The sequence below is a fragment of the Lissotriton helveticus genome, chromosome 10, assembly GCF_964261635.1.
Source record: "Lissotriton helveticus chromosome 10, aLisHel1.1, whole genome shotgun sequence".
In the NCBI taxonomy this organism is placed as follows: Eukaryota; Metazoa; Chordata; class Amphibia; order Caudata; family Salamandridae; genus Lissotriton; species Lissotriton helveticus.
The window spans coordinates 1,203,223,822-1,203,240,164 of record NC_136071.1 but is presented as its reverse complement, the minus strand read 5'-3'; the positions used below and the strand labels follow the sequence as shown (position 1 = coordinate 1,203,240,164).

The window sequence follows — 16,343 nt, the reverse complement described above, 5'->3', positions numbered from 1 at the left end:
TATTAACTGGATACGGTCGGGTGTCAACTGCCTACCCCTCTTGGACAGCAAGTGTCCTAAGTATACCACTTGCTGGACACAGAATTGAAGCTTTGAAGGTGACACCTTGTGCCCCATCTCGGCTAGAAAATACAGAACTGTAAGTGATGCTCGCTCGCAGTCACGTTCAGAACGGGCTGTGATCAGTAGATCATCGACATACTGGAGCAGGGCAGTGTCAGTTGGCATGTGAATGTTGTCTAGTTGTCTCTTGAGTGCTTGACTGTAAATACTAGGGCTTTCTGTGAAACCTTGAGGAGCGCGTGTAAACATATAGCTCCTTCCATTTAAACAAAATCCGAAAAGAAACTGGCTGTCTGGATGAATTGGAACACTAAAAAATGCATTCTTGAGGTCAATAACAGTGAAAAACATGGCTTCGGAATCAATGGCTGTTAACAGGGAAGAAATATCTGGAACAACTGGGTACTGAGGAATAATACATTTATTAAGCTCTCGTAAATCAATCACTAATCGATATACTGGCGGTGCATTTGGATCAGTACGTTTCATGACTGGAATGATCGGAGAATTGCATACATTGGAGTCAGTTTCTACAACTACTCCTTGAGCCATGAGCTCGTCAATAATTTTGGATAAGGCTGCTACAGCCTCAGGTGGCAGTCTGTACTGCCTGATTCGGGGTAACACTACATCTGGTTTGAGAGTCACACGATAGGGTGTGATTTGCATGTAACCTACATCAGTTGGACCTTGCGCCCATAAATGCTGCGGAACATTAGACAATCTTGAATCAAAATCTCGTAATACATAGTGACCCTTAAAGTCACGTAGGAACAGACGTATTCCCTCTGGGGAACAGCAAATAACTGCACCTAACTCTTTCAGTGTTTTAATACCTAATAGATTTTCTGGACATGACTTAGTAAGTAACAGATCAGTAGTACGGGACAATGGACCTACTTCTAGAGTAACTGGCTGAGATATTTCATTAACTATGGGTTTTCCTGAAAATCCAAGGGAAACATTTCTTGAGCCTGAGAGCGGAGCCCCTGGAACTTCGGCGTGACTAATTGTGGTCCTACTTGCCCCTGTATCGATCAAAAATTTCCTGTCTTTCCCTAATACTTGACTGTGAACATAGGGACCTTCTTGGTCTACAGGTATCTCGATGAGAGGCAAGCCTACCTCCCTCTCTAGGCTGTTTCATGAATATGACTGGTACTCTGGATACTCGGACTGTGCATACTGGTACATCTGCGATGTAACATGCTGTGTTGCAGCAATAGGCTGCGGTACTGTAACTGTCTGTTGTGCATTCTGTGACTGAGGAGTCTGTGAAACTAGTTCTTGTCTCGGCGGACGTGGTCTTTCTTTAGTCTTACCAGTAGCTATATTATGTTTCAGAACTGCACACTCGTTTATAAAATGACCTGGCTGTTTACAATAATTGCAGTTCCCTTTAACGGGAGCTGCAGGATGACTGGCTTGATTCGGACCCCTCTTCTGACTGTCTTGAGGAATAGATTGTGCAACTAGCACTTTCATTTTCGTATCTTTCATACGTTTTCTCTCGTGTTCTTGCTCTTCTCTGATTCTATTCTGGTGATACTGAAGCATCTGGAGCATCTGGGACGGACTATTTGCTTGCCAGGTGCTTTCGACTTTCAAAACTCGATTTTTAATTTGTGGACTTGAATTCTCGACTAGTTTGGTAACGAAAAGATGAGGGTATGACTCACTACTTGTCTTGAGACCACTATTAATACTGAAACATTTCTCGAATCTAGAATAAAAATCACTAATATCCTCTTCTTGTTTCTGTTTACAGGCTGAGATTGCATCCCAGTCTTCTTTCCTAGTTGTCAATAATCTGGGTAGAACTTGAATCAATAGTTCTGGTAATTCTTTACATTTATCTCCAAGACCGGTACCTGGTACTCGTGCCTTGTCTTCAGCTTCTAGAGCTGTCCAATCGATCTTTTTCTCTCCCACCTCCCATTCTTTTTCTTTTAACTTTTCATACACCCCTGCGGGCAACAGGACTTTTAGCATTTTAATGACATCTGGGTAAGTGTATTCTCCCATACGGAGCATGTCTTTTAATTCTCTATGGAACCCTGCTGGATCTTTGTCATGACAGGGAATTAATTTCTTCATCTCTAGGAGTTCCATCTTTGAAATCGGAGTGTATACAAACACTCGTTGCATTTCGCCACCCGTCCCTTGGACTGGGTGGACTTCTCGTAACGGATTCTGTCTGTCTATGTAGAATGGTTTACTTTCTGGGGGTGAGACATGAACAAAATGCGGGTTCAAAAACGTTCTATACTTGTGGCGCTGTTCTAGAATGACACTAATTAAATCGGTACCTAGACCTCTCCATCTATACTGGAGTAACTCGTTCAGGATATCGTGTAACGGGCCTGGATCAGAATGTTGACCCTCATACAGGGTAATGAGGTGCTGGATCATATACATACCCACCAGTCGTTGCTCGGCTGGGGGCAGTTTCAGAAACATTTGTGCCACTATTTCGTCTGGAAAAGTGGTAGAATCAGTAATCCATCGGACTGCTGATCGGGCTAGTTCTTGTTCATGCATAGTACTTAACTCGCTATAACCAACTCGTGATTTCAGAATGTGATCGGTAGCTTGAAATACTTGTTCTAGAGAGCGAGGCTCTCGTTCTGGTGCTGGATGATGAAAAATAGACTTGGGTTCTAGACGTAAATGACGATCTGGAAATCTGGATTTTCCTACATACGCTATTCTGGCGGGATTCTCGTCTTCCTCTTCAGGATCAGAGATACTTTCTTTCTCGCTTACTTGTGCTGCTTTACGCTGTTCGTGTAACCTTATTATTTCTTTACGAATTTTCTTGTACATACTTTCCATGGCACTAATGGTCTTGTGCTTACCCTCGGCTATATTATCACTCCACCTTGTCAGGATTCTCATTTCGGCGGGATCTTTATACGGATAATCTTGTTCTCTTATTAGACAATTAATCAGGAACTTTAATATCATGAGCTGAATCTCGGCTTTCCTTTGAGACATAATCTCGCCAATACTTTCTGGATCATCCCCTGTACGGATGAAACGATATATTCTGTCTAGATCTTCTTTCATATTCGGCAAGGTGACTAGATACTCGGTCACCCTCCTTACACGTACGGAATATAAAACCATATTATATTCGCCTGGAACTGTGTCATAGATACATTCGTTAAGGGCTTGTCTGATTTCTGTAACAGACTTATTACTTTTAGGAGTACGCTGTGATGCTTGAGCATGTAATTCGAGTGCTGATAAACGCTTGTGTGGCGGCGGGGTTTGAGGAGGACCTCCTCCTGCGGCCCCTAGACTAGAATCGTCGACTGACATTCTTCGTGCTTGAAGGGTCGGTAATTGTAACGTGGGCTGGACCGGGGGTACCGTAACAGGTACTCCGGTGTCTGGAGGAACGGGAAGTGCCTGATTTACAGGGACTGGCGGAGCGCGAACAGGATTGGCATATTCGGGGACTGTGTCGTCCAAATAGGACGAGATAAAAATATCAGCTGCGGTCGGTTTGTGACGTAGCTTGGTCGGAACTAATGGTGGCGGGAAATTACTGGGTGCCTCTGGGGTCGCTTTTGGCAAGCCCTCGGCAAGGAGAGGATACATACCCTTAATAAGGGCATGCCTCTGTCGGTCTGACTGTTCGGCTTTGACTTGTTCACCTATCTCGATCAATTCTCTTTCTTGGGCTCGTTCTTGGGATTCTCTACTTAACTCTGACTTTCTGACTTCCTTTTCCGTTCTTCTATGCGCTTCCTTACGCCATAACTCGATGGCATCTTTCTGTGACTGTCTGGCTTTCTTTTTCCATAATGCTTCTTCTACTCGCATGATACATTCGGCATCCCATGTACCCGATACGGGCCATCTATACTTTTCTTCTAACTGTTTGGTGTACTCTACCCATAAATCTAGATACAATATGGCGCTTATGCCATGTTTCTGATACATAAAGTGACCTGGACTGTCCCTAGGCGGAACAGGAACTGCTGCTTCCAGCAGACCCTTTCTAGTTTTTAACTGACGTAACTTTGAAAAGAGCGGCATTCTAAACTTGAATCGGAACACAATACAATACACGAAAAACAATAACAATTGGGAAAACAATTCAGGCATACCACGACATTGAAAATACATTAAACAATATCATAACATAACATTTCGAACAGAATACTACCTGAAAATACTGAAAACAGAAACAGAACAGAATTCTCGAGAACGGAACAGACTAGAGTTACTGGATGCACTGCTGTAACAGTACGGAACATACCGGTCCCATAAAGGAACACATCAAGACCCGTATCCACCTAGGTGAACACTTCGTTTGTGAGCTTGGGTACCACCAACCCACGGACCAGGAGTCAATTTAGACTGACCCTGTCTAGACACTACCCCAGCAATGGTACTCACCGGGCAGCACGGAACGGAAGGCCTCGGACGGGACTGGACTACGACGACGAACTTCGGACTTCGGACTTCAATTACGGGTGGACCTCCGGATACCTCGGACCTTGGACTCTCGGCTTGGGCTCTGGTCGGGACTCGCCGCGTTCCTCCACCGTCTCGTTCGGATGCTGGACCGCCTCCTCCGTCTCCTCCGTGGGCCTGAGGGATACTTGAGCAGAAATATCTGCCACTGCGCAGAAGAGTTCCGTCACGACTGTAGAGGGTCAGGGGGTCGGCGTGGCTTCACCGACGCGTGGGGAAAGGGCAAGTCCCTATTCGGGCGCCATTATGTGGTAAATAAATAAATAATACCCTATTTTTCGGATGAATGAATGAATAACAGATAGCTCAATAAATAAGAGTCAAGATTCGAGGTAGTAGGAGTTTTTTTGCAGGTTTATTATAGCATAAGGACAGGATCAGGACAACCTGCATAGGAACAGAATGACAAGGGAAAAGAGGCCCAGCAGCTGCCGGGGCTGGGTCTGGGATGAGCGCGCTAACATTCAATAATAAGACATTCATATATATACATAGCGCAAACACATAGCATTACATTGCAGTAGGCGTAACAGTGGGTGGAGTAGAAGACGTGACGTGTAACAGTCGCGAGAGATAACAGTAAAAGTGGATGTAACTGGGAGTATACATAGACATGTGATGCGAACGTAACAGAATATGTCATGAATGGGCGGACACATAGGAGGGGGCTACCTAAGGAGCCGGGACCTCTAACCTAATGGTGCGCGAAAACTGGCAATGACGTGTTACTAGGAGAAGCTGGGGGCTACGAACTCTGTGCTAGGAGCAGAGACTAGAGTCTGGAGGGTCGGAGCGACATGTACCTAAACCCTATCTGGTATCTAATGTTTAGGGAACATGTTGATATGAACTAGAAGTCATGAGGGGAGAGGCTAACTTGACTCTAAGACTGGACCATGCATTATTCTACATGTAGTGCGTGATGAAGAATACTAAATGACCATTAAATACAGTATTTCTCTAACATGGAGACGAGAAGGCTAGACAATGACGGAAACTATTGATGCAGTTCAGTAGCTTAGGAATGCAGAGGAGGAGGACTGAACTGATAGCAGGAACTATAACATACTTTTGGCAGACTCAGAGGCAGAGCCGGGGTGCACCGGGCACTGCGAGGCAGGAAGTAAGTGAAAGGTCGAGGATACAGGTGGGGGCTGTATCGCTCCTCAGCGAGGCTTTCAGGAGACAGGAGCTGAATCTGTGGTCCGGGCCCTTTTGAGGCCTAGAAACGGGGACTTTATAATGGAATAACGTGCACACTGAGAAACGTGGCAACATTACTTACATAGGCCTGATATTCGTAGTATTCACGAGGACTGGAAAATAGCTCACTAGAGGTGGACACAACTGTAATTGCGTCTTTAATCAGGAATGGGGAATAACATATGCATATTGATCATGCATACATAACATATGATGGGTGAGGCGTAGGGACACAGAACATGGCAAAATTTACTTTTCCACAACATGGCACAGTGAGAACCATCAGTAACATGTGTACAGTGAGAACCATCGGTCACATGGGCACAGTGAGAAGCACCGGTCACATGGGAACAGTGAGAACCATCGCAGTCATTTGGGCACAGTGAGAAGCATCGGTCACATGGGCACAGCGAGAAGCATCGGTCACATGGGCACTGTGAGAACCATCGGTCACATGGGCACAGTGAGAAGCATAGGTCACATGGGCACTGTGAGAAGCATCGGTCACATGGGCACAGTAGGAACCATCGGTCACATGCGCACAGTGAGAACCATCGCAGTCACTTGGGCACAGTGAGAACCATCCTGGTCACATGGGCACAGTGAGAACCATGAGTCACATTGGCACAGCGAGATGCATTGTGGTCACATGGGCACAGTTTGAAATATCATGGTCACATGGGCACAGTGAGAAGTGGTGCTCTGGTTAAATGTACCTTAAAAAACAAGAGACTAGAGGGGTTTGTTAAAGCAGGATCAGTTTGTTTAATTAACAGTGCGGACGGGAGAACAGTTACAGGCTCAAGGTCTGAGGACTGTCTCAATTTACATTGGTTTTGCGTACATCTTAAATACAATCCTACAGCAAACAATAAAAATTTCTGTGATACCATATAAGGTGAGGAATGTTGGTTGCTGCCTCAGAGCCACAAATTAATGGTCACATGGTTACTGCAGGTGGGTATCGACCTTGTGTGGACAGGGTGGCCAGTGGTGTATGTGTCCAGAAGTCCGACATGGGGAGCCTGTGATCACTACATGTAATTGGCTATGTGCTCCTAACTCGTGTGGCATCTGTATTGATGGTGTTTTCAGAAGTGCGCATAAGATCTCGGACCATGTGTGCTTTATTGGGAGCAATGTCCCCTGACTGTTGTAGTGGCACGGTGCCGATCTGTGGGTTGGATCAATAGTTTCCTGCCCAAGTGTTTGCCTGCCAGCTATGCACCCTCCCACCTGTGACCCATCAACCAGTTATCCCACTCCTAGGTAGCATGGCATGTCTGGCTACAAACTTAAATGTCGAGGTTGATGTGGAGTTTGGGACGGGTGATTCTATTAATAAGGACAATAGTTCATTTTTATCGATAAAAGCATCAATATCCATATTAACAAAGCCATCTGTCACATGGGTACAGTGAAAACCATCACAGTCGCTTGGGCACAGTGAGACCCATCGTGGTCACATGGGCACAGTGAGAAGCATCAGTCACACGGCTACAGCGAGAACCATCAGTCACGTGGACACAGCAAGAACCATCAGTCACATGGGCACAGTGAGAACCATCAGTCACATGGGCACAGTGAGAACCATCAGTCACATGGGTACAGCAAGAACCATCAGTCACATGGGCACAGTGAGAACCATCAGTCACATGGGTACAGTGAGAACCATCAGTCACATGGGCACAGTGAGAACCATCAGTCACATGGGTACAGCAAGAACCATCAGTCACATGGGCACAGTGAGAACCATCAGTCACATGGGTACAGTGAGAACCATTATGGTCACATGGGTACAGTGAGAACCACCGATCACATGGGCACAGCGAGAACCCATCTCTATTCTCCCGTCTCTGCATTACCATGTGGAGTACCACAAGGCTCCTCGCTAAGTCCCACGTTATTTAACATCTATATAGCGGACTTAGCGAGGATAATAAAGGCCTACGGGGTGCGTTTAACATCTTACGCAGACGACACCCAACTGGTGCTGGCGATCCATAAGAACGGCACAGCTGTGGCCGCCAACTTTCAGGAGGCTATGCTTGCTGTCAATATGTGGATGTCCTCCAATTGCCTAAGGCTTAACTCGGATAAAACCGAGGTTATGACCTTTGGCAACCTCTCCCCAGAATGGTCTTCCATTTGGTGGCCCAACCAGCTGGGCTCTCCACCTATCCCAGTGGTAAAGGCGAGGAATTTGGGAGTCATCTTCGACAGCAAGCTTACTTTCAACCTTCATGTCAACAAGGTTGTCTCCTCTGCTTTCTTTATTTTAAAGAAGATTAAGAAATTGCTGCCTTACCTCCCCACCTCAGCTGGGAAGACCCTAGTCACCGCCTTGGTATTTTCCAAAATTGATTATGGAAATGCCCTCTTTCTTAACACCCAGAAACGTGTGCTGTCAAAGCTACAGTCCATACAGAACGCGGCTGCTAGAACTCTCTTAAACATCCCTCGCCATCAGCCTACCACTCTCGCCATTCGTCAGCTTCATTGGCTTAGAGTAGAAAGCCGAATTAAATTCAAGGCCCTTTGCATTGCCTACAAGGCAGTGCATGGCAGCGGACCTAAGTTTCTGACTGAGGCATTTCAGCCGTACACTCCCAAAAGACTGCTGAGATCTGCTAATACCTGCCTCCTACCTGTACCTCGTACCAGAACGGCAACTTGGGGAGACAGACGCTTTTTAGTGGCTGTACCAAAACTCTGGAACCTTCTGCCACTAAATATTAAAAATGCCCCCAACTTGATGAGCTTCCGGAGGCTTTTAAAGACGTGGTTGTTTGATCAATGAACTCTATTATTCGGTCCTGCTAGTTCTCACATGCGCCGAGACACCCCAGGGTAATTGTTTGCGCAATAAAAATTAAATAAATAAATAAATAAACCATCAGTCACATGGGTACAGTGAGAACCACCGGTCACATGGGCACAGTGAGAACCATCGGTCACATGGGCACAGCGAGAACCATCAGTAACATGGGCTCCGTGAGAACCATTGTGATTACTTGGGTACAGTGAGAACCATCGGTCACATGGGCACAGTTAGAAGCATTGTGGTCACATGGGCACAGTGAGAACCATCGTGGTAACATGGGCACAGTGAGAACCATCATGGTCACATGGGCACAGTGAGAACCATCGTGGTCACATGGCCACAGTGAGAACCATTGTGGTCACATGGGCACAGTGAGAACCATCGTGGTCACATGGGCACAGTGATAACCATCAGTCACATGGGCACAGTGAGAACCATCGTCGTCACATGGGCACAGTGAGAACCATCGAGGTCACATGGCCACAGCGAGAACCATCAGTCACATGGGCACAGTAAGAACCACGGTAACATGAGTACAGTGAGAACCACCGGTCACATGGGCACAGTGAGAACCATCAGTCACATGGGCACAGTGAGAACCGTCGGTAACAAGAGTACAGTGAGAAATCCCGGTCACATGGGCACAGTGAGAACCATCAGTCACATGGGCACAGTGAGAACCATTGTGGTAACATGTGCAGAGTGAGAACCATCAGTCACATGGGCACAGTGAGAACCATCAATACCTTGGGCACAGCGAGAACCATCGGTCACATGGGCACAGTGAGAACCATCATGGTCACATGGGCACAGTGAGAACCATCAGTCACATGGGCACAGTGAGAACAATTGTGATAACATGGGCACAGTGAGAACCATCAGTAACATGGGCACAATGAGAACCATCAGTCACATGGGCACAGTGAAAACCATCAGTCAGATGGGCACAGTGAGAACCATCGGTCACATGGGCACAGTGAGAACCATCATGGTCGCATAGGCACAGCGAGAACCATGAGTCACATGGGCACAGTGAGAACCATCAGTCACATGGGCACAGTGAGAACTACCGGTCACATGTGCACAGTGAGAACCATCATGGTCACATGGGCACAGTGAGAACCATCGGTAACATGAGAACAGTGAGAACCACCGGTCACATGGGCACAGTGAGAACCATAGTGGTCACATGGGCACAGTGAGAACCATCAGTCAGATGAGCACAGTGAGAACCATCAGTCACATGGGCACAGTGAGAACCATCGTCGTCACATGGGTACAGCGAGAACCATCAGTCATACGGGCACAGCGAGAACCATCAGTCACGTGGGCACAGTGAGAACCATTGTGGTAACATGGGCACAGTGATAACCATCAGTTACATGGACACAGTGAGAACCATCAGTCACATGGGTATAGTGAGAACCATCGTCGTCACATGGGTACAGCGAGAACTCATCAGTCATTTGGGCACAGCGAGAACCATCAGTCACATGGACACAGTGAGAACCATCATGGTCACATAGGCACAGTGAGAACCATCAGTCACATGGGCACAGTGAGAACCATCGTGGTAACATGGGAACAGTGAGAACCATCAGTCACATGGGCACAGTGAGAACCATCAGTCACATGGGCACAGTGAAAACCATCATGGTAACATGGGCACAGTGAGAACCATCCCAGTCACTTAGGCACAGTGAGAACCATCAGTCACATGGGCACAGTGAGAACCATCAGTCACTTGGGCACAGCGAGAACCATCATCATCACATGGGCACAGGGAGAACCATCAGTCACATGGGCACAGCGAGAACCATCGGTCACATGGGCACAATGAGAACCATCATGGTCACATGGGCACAGTGAGAACCATCGTGGTAACATGGGCACAGTGAGAACCATCAGTAACATGGGCACAGTGAGAACCATCAGTCACATGGGCACAGTGAGAACCATCAGTCACATGGGCACAGCGAGAACCATCATCGTCACATGGGCACAGGGAGAACCATCCGTCACATGGGCACAGCGAGAACCATCGGTCACATGGGCACAGTGAGAACCATCATGGTCACATGGGCACAGTGAGAACCATCAGTCACATGGGCACAGTGAGAACAATTGTGATAACATGGGCACAGTGAGAACCATCAGTAACATGGGCACAATGAGAACCATCAGTCACATGGGCACAGTGAGAACCATCAGTCACATGGGCACAGCGAGAACCATCAGTCACATGGGCACAGTGAGAACCACCAGTCACATGGGCACAGTGAGAACCATCATGGTCACATAGGCACAGCGAGAACCATCAGTCACATGGGCACAGTGAGAACCACCAGTCACATGGGCACAGTGAGAACTACCGGTCACATGTGCACAGTGAGAACCATCATGGTCACATGGGCACAGTGAGAACCATCGGTAACATGAGAACAGTGAGAACCACCGGTCACATGGGCACAGTGAGAACCATCATGGTCACATAGGCACAGCGAGAACCATCAGTCACATGGGCACAGTGAGAACCATCAGTCACATGGGCACAGTGAGAACCATCGTCGTCACATGGGTACAGCGAGAACCATCAGTCACATGGACACAGTGAGAACCATCATGGTCACATAGGCACAGTGAGAACCATCAGTCACATGGGCACAGTGAGAACCATCGTGGTAACATGGGCACAGCGAGAACCATCAGTAACATGGGCACAGTGAGAACCATCAGTAAAATGGGCACACTGAGAACCATTAGTCACATGGGCACAGTGATAACCATCGGGCACATGGGTACAGCAAGAACCATCGGTAACATGGGTACAGTGAGAACCATCAGTCTCATGGGTACAGTGAGAACCATCAGTCACATGGGCACAGTGATAAACACCGGTCACATGGGCACAGCGAGAACCATCAGTCACATGGGCACAGTGATAACCATCGGTCACATGGGTACAGCAAGAACCATCGGTAACATGGGTACAGTGAGAACCATCAGTCACATGGGTACAGCAAGAACCATCTGTCACATGGGCACAGCGAGAACCATTGGTAACATGGGTACAGTGAGAACCACCGGTCACATGGGCACAGTGAGAACCATCGGTAACATGGGTACAGTGAGAACCATCGGTAACATGGGTACAGTGAGAACCATCAGTCACATGGGTACAGCGAGAACCATCTGTCACATGGGCACAGCGAGAACCATTGGTAACATGGGTACAGTGAGAGCCATCAGTCTCATGGGTACAGCGAGAACCACCGGTCACATGGGCACAGTGAGAACCATCAGTCACATGGGCACAGTGAGAAGCACCGGTCACATGGGCACAGTGAGATCCATCGGTCACATGGGCACAGCGAGAACCATCGTTCACATGGGCACAGTGAGAACTATTGTGGTTACTTGGGTACAGTGAGAAGCATCAGTCACCTGGGCACAGTGAGAACCATCGGTCACATGGGCACAGTGAGAACCACCGGTCACATGGGCACAGTGAGAACCATCATGGTCACATAGGCACAGCGAGAACCATCAGTCACATGGGCACAGTGAGAACCATCGGTCACATGGGCACAGTGAGAACTACCGGTCACATGTGCACAGTGAGAACCATCATGGTCACATGGGCACAGTGAGAACCATCGGTAACATGAGAACAGTGAGAACCACCGGTCACATGGGCACAGTGAGAACCATCATGGTCACATAGGCACAGCGAGAACCATCAGTCACATGGGCACAGTGAGAACCATCAGTCACATGGGCACAGTGAGAACCATCAGTCACATGGGCACAGTGAGAACCATCGTGGTAACATGGGCACAGCGAGAACCATCAGTAACATGGGCACAGTGAGAACCATCAGTAAAATGGGCACACTGAGAACCATTAGTCACATGGGCACAGTGATAACCATCGGGCACATGGGTACAGCAAGAACCATCGGTAACATGGGTACAGTGAGAACCATCAGTCTCATGGGTACAGTGAGAACCATCAGTCACATGGACACAGTGAGAACCATCATGGTCACATAGGCACAGTGAGAACCATCAGTCACATGGGCACAATGAGAACCATCGTGGTAACATGGGCACAGCGAGAATCATCAGTAACATGGGCACAGTGAGAACCATCAGTAAAATGGGCACACTGAGAACCATCAGTCACATGGGCACAGTGAGAACCACCGGTCACATGGGCACAGTGAGAATCATCGGTCACATGGGCACAGCGAGAACCATCAGTCACATGGGCACAGTGATAACCATCGGTCACATGGGCACAGCGAGAACCATCAGTCACATGGGCACAGTGAGAATCATCGGTCACATGGGCACAGCGAGAACCATCAGTCACATGGGCACAGTGATAACCATCGGTCACATGGGTACAGCAAGAACCATCGGTAACATGGGTACAGTGAGAACCATCAGTCTCATGGGTACAGTGAGAACCATCAGTCACATGGGCACAGTGATAACCACCGGTCACATGGGCACAGCGAGAAGCATCAGTCACATGGGCAAAGTGATAACCATCGGTCACATGGGTACAGAGAGAACCATCAGTCACATTGGTACAGCGAGAACCATCGGTAACATGGGTACAGTGAGAACCATCATGGTCACATGGGTACAGTGAGAACCACCGGTCACATGGGCACAGTGAGAACCATCACTCACATGGGCACAGTGAGAACCACCGGTCACATGGGCACAGTGAGAACCATTGGTCACATGGGCACAGCGAGAACCATCGGTAACCTGGGCACAGTGAGAACCATTGTGGTTACTTGGGTACAGTGAGAAGCATCAGTCACATGGGCACAGCGAGAACCATCGGTAACATGGGCACAGTGAGAACCATTGTGGTTACTTGGGTACAGTGAGAAGCATCAGTCACATGGGCACAGTGAGAACCATCGGTCACATGGGCACAGTCAGAACCATTGTGGTTACTTGGGTACAGTGAGAACCATTGTGGTAACATGGAAACCATCGGTAACATGAACACAGTGAGAACCATCAGTCAGATGGGCACAGTGAGAACCATCATGGTCACATAGGCACAGTGAGAACCATCAGTCACATGGGCACAGTGAGAACCATCGTGGTAACATGGGCACAGTGATAACCATCAGTCACATGGGCACAGTGATAACCATCGGTCACATGGGTACAGCAAAAACCATCGGTAACATGGGTACAGTGAGAACCATCAATCTCATGGGCACAGTGAGAACCATCAGTCTCATGGGTACAGAGAGAACCATCAGTCACATGGGCACAGTGATAACCACCGGTCACATGGGCACAGCGAGAACCATCAGTCACATGGGCACAGTGATAACCATCGGTCACATGGGTACAGCAAGAACCATCGGTAACATGGGTACAGCGAGAACCATCAGTCACATGGGTACAGCGAGAACCATCAGTCACATGGGTACAGCGAGAACCATCAGTCACATGGGTACAGTGAGAACCACCGGTCACATGGGCACAGTGAGAACCATCACTCACATGGGCACAGTGAGAACCACCGGTCACATGGGCACAGTGAGAACCATTGGTCACATGGGCACAGCGAGAACCATCGGTAACATGGGCACAGTGAGAACCATTGTGGTTACTTGGGTACAGTGAGAATCCTTCTCCTGTCCTGTCCAGTGCTCTGGCCCTTCCCTCGGTTCTTGAGTGGACGGTGGACAGTGGTGCAGGAGTCCACCTGCTGGGGTTTAAGAGAGTGATTACATGGCATTAAGGTGTGAATGCAGTGACTGCCGTCTGCGAGTATTTTCCTGTCCAGTGCTCTGGTCCGTCCCTTCGTTCTAGAGTGAACGGTGGTCCAAGAGTCCACCCGCTGGGGTTTAAGAGAGATTGCGTGGCCTTAAGGTGTGAATGCAGTGACTACTGTCTGCGAGTATCGTCCTGTCCAGTCCTCTGGTCCTTCCCTTCGTTCTTGAGTGGACGGTGGTCCAAGAGCCGGGACCTCTTGTTGGCCATGGAACCCCTTGCATTGAGCGGGGTCCTTGAGTGCCTCAGCAGCTTCTTCTCCACCTGTTCTTTGTTTCTCGTTCAGGTGTTAATGGCTACGTCGACAACCTGCACCTCAGCCTGTGTCTGAACGAGGTGACCTACTGGTACGTGCTGAGCGTGGGTGCCCAGACCGACTTCCTGTCCATCTTCTTCGCCGGTAACACCTTCAAGCACAACATGGTGTATGAAGACACGCTCACGCTCTTCCCCTTCTCCGGGGACACCGTGGTCATGATCATGGAGAAGCCAGGTCAGTATGCCTCATTCTTACTGCAAATACACAAACAAATGAATCAACACTTCAGTTTATTCACGGTTTCAACAAATGAACTACACAAACTTCAGTAAATGTACATACATCTCTGCTTTCCTTTCTACAGTATTAATATTTATCCTCCTCCGTCTGAAGGGCGGTGGTGTTAGAACATCCCCAGATAGCAGCCCCATAGGTGAGAATGGGTAAACATTTGTTCCTGAAGACCCCCAAGAGGGGAGTCGCAGGTTTTTTACCAATGTGTGACTCAAATCTATTACTAAGAAGAAATTGATCAATTAATCAATCAAGAATTTACAAAGCACAACAGCTACTCATAAGAGTGTCGCGGCGCTGAATAAACTGCAACAACTCACCCCATCCACCGAGTAAACCCTCAAAAGGCCCTATTGAATACCACATTCTTTACAGCTTTCCTGAAGAAATATCCCCCTTGATTTTGGGGCGGTGGAGCAGGCGTGGGTTCTATGCTTGAGCTGCAAGATAGGAAAATGACGCCCGCCCACCTTCTTCGCCTGATCCTTGGCACCGATAGTATGTTGGCATCAGATGAAGGGCGGGTTCTAGACAGATGATGACACTGCATCCTCTTCGAGAGATATTGGGGGCCTTGGCCATAGGTAGCTCTGCGAGCCTAGACTGGTGCCTTAAATAGAATCCTGGCGGCCTGTGGGGCTCCTTCCGATGTGGGGCCCTTAGGCACTTTTGAGAGTAGTCTAGCTGCTGCAATCTCTTGAGCAGATAGTCAGGCAGACCCAGGTACAGGATATTAGCATAATCTATGCATGACTTAATTACAGCATGAATTGCAAAGCATGACCCACCTACAGTGAGATCTGTGATCCCAAGGAGAGGTTAGAGTCAGACTGAACCCCTAGAGTCCATGCCAGAGTGGTGGGGAGAGGGGTCGGCCCACTCTGGTCAGCATCGCTAGTCTCAACTAGGCGCGTGAGACCCAAATAGCAGGATTTCTGTGTATCTGGTGTTACACTGAAGATTGCTAGTCTTATCCATGTAAAAATGTCTGCCAAACAGTTCTTAAAGGCTTTGCTGGACTCCAAAGTATATTTATCCATTGACAGAAGAAGCTGAGTATCATCTGCGTAAGATATAATGTGGACGTCGAAGGATGCCACTCATGAGGCCAGGGGAGACATATATATATGAAGAAGAGTAGGCTCATGGCCGAGCAGTGTGGCATGCCCCGTTGAAGTGTTTTTTGTTCAGAAGAATATGGGTTGGTTCAGCCAAACTGCTTGACTATGATTCACTAGAAATGAGCAGAACCATGCCAAAGGAGAGGTAACCAGAAGAATGTCCTCTAGACTTTGTAACAGGAGGGTGTGGGAAACAGGATTGAATGCTGCTGATGAATACAACAGGACCAGTGGGATCTTTTAACCCTGATGCAGTGTCAATGTTATCGAATCTCCCA

General features: G+C 48.1%; 1 protein-coding gene across 1 annotated transcript in view; it reads left to right on the top strand.

Annotated features, from left to right (window-relative positions):
* Nucleotides 1–16,343, top strand: part of F8 (coagulation factor VIII) — a 289,264-nt gene that overhangs the window by 119,138 nt on the left and 153,783 nt on the right. Inside the window, exon 9 of the mRNA XM_078664066.1 lies at nucleotides 14,678–14,884. Coding sequence (XP_078520192.1) covers nucleotides 14,678–14,884 — 207 coding nt within the window. The remainder of the gene's footprint in view (nucleotides 1–14,677; nucleotides 14,885–16,343) is intronic.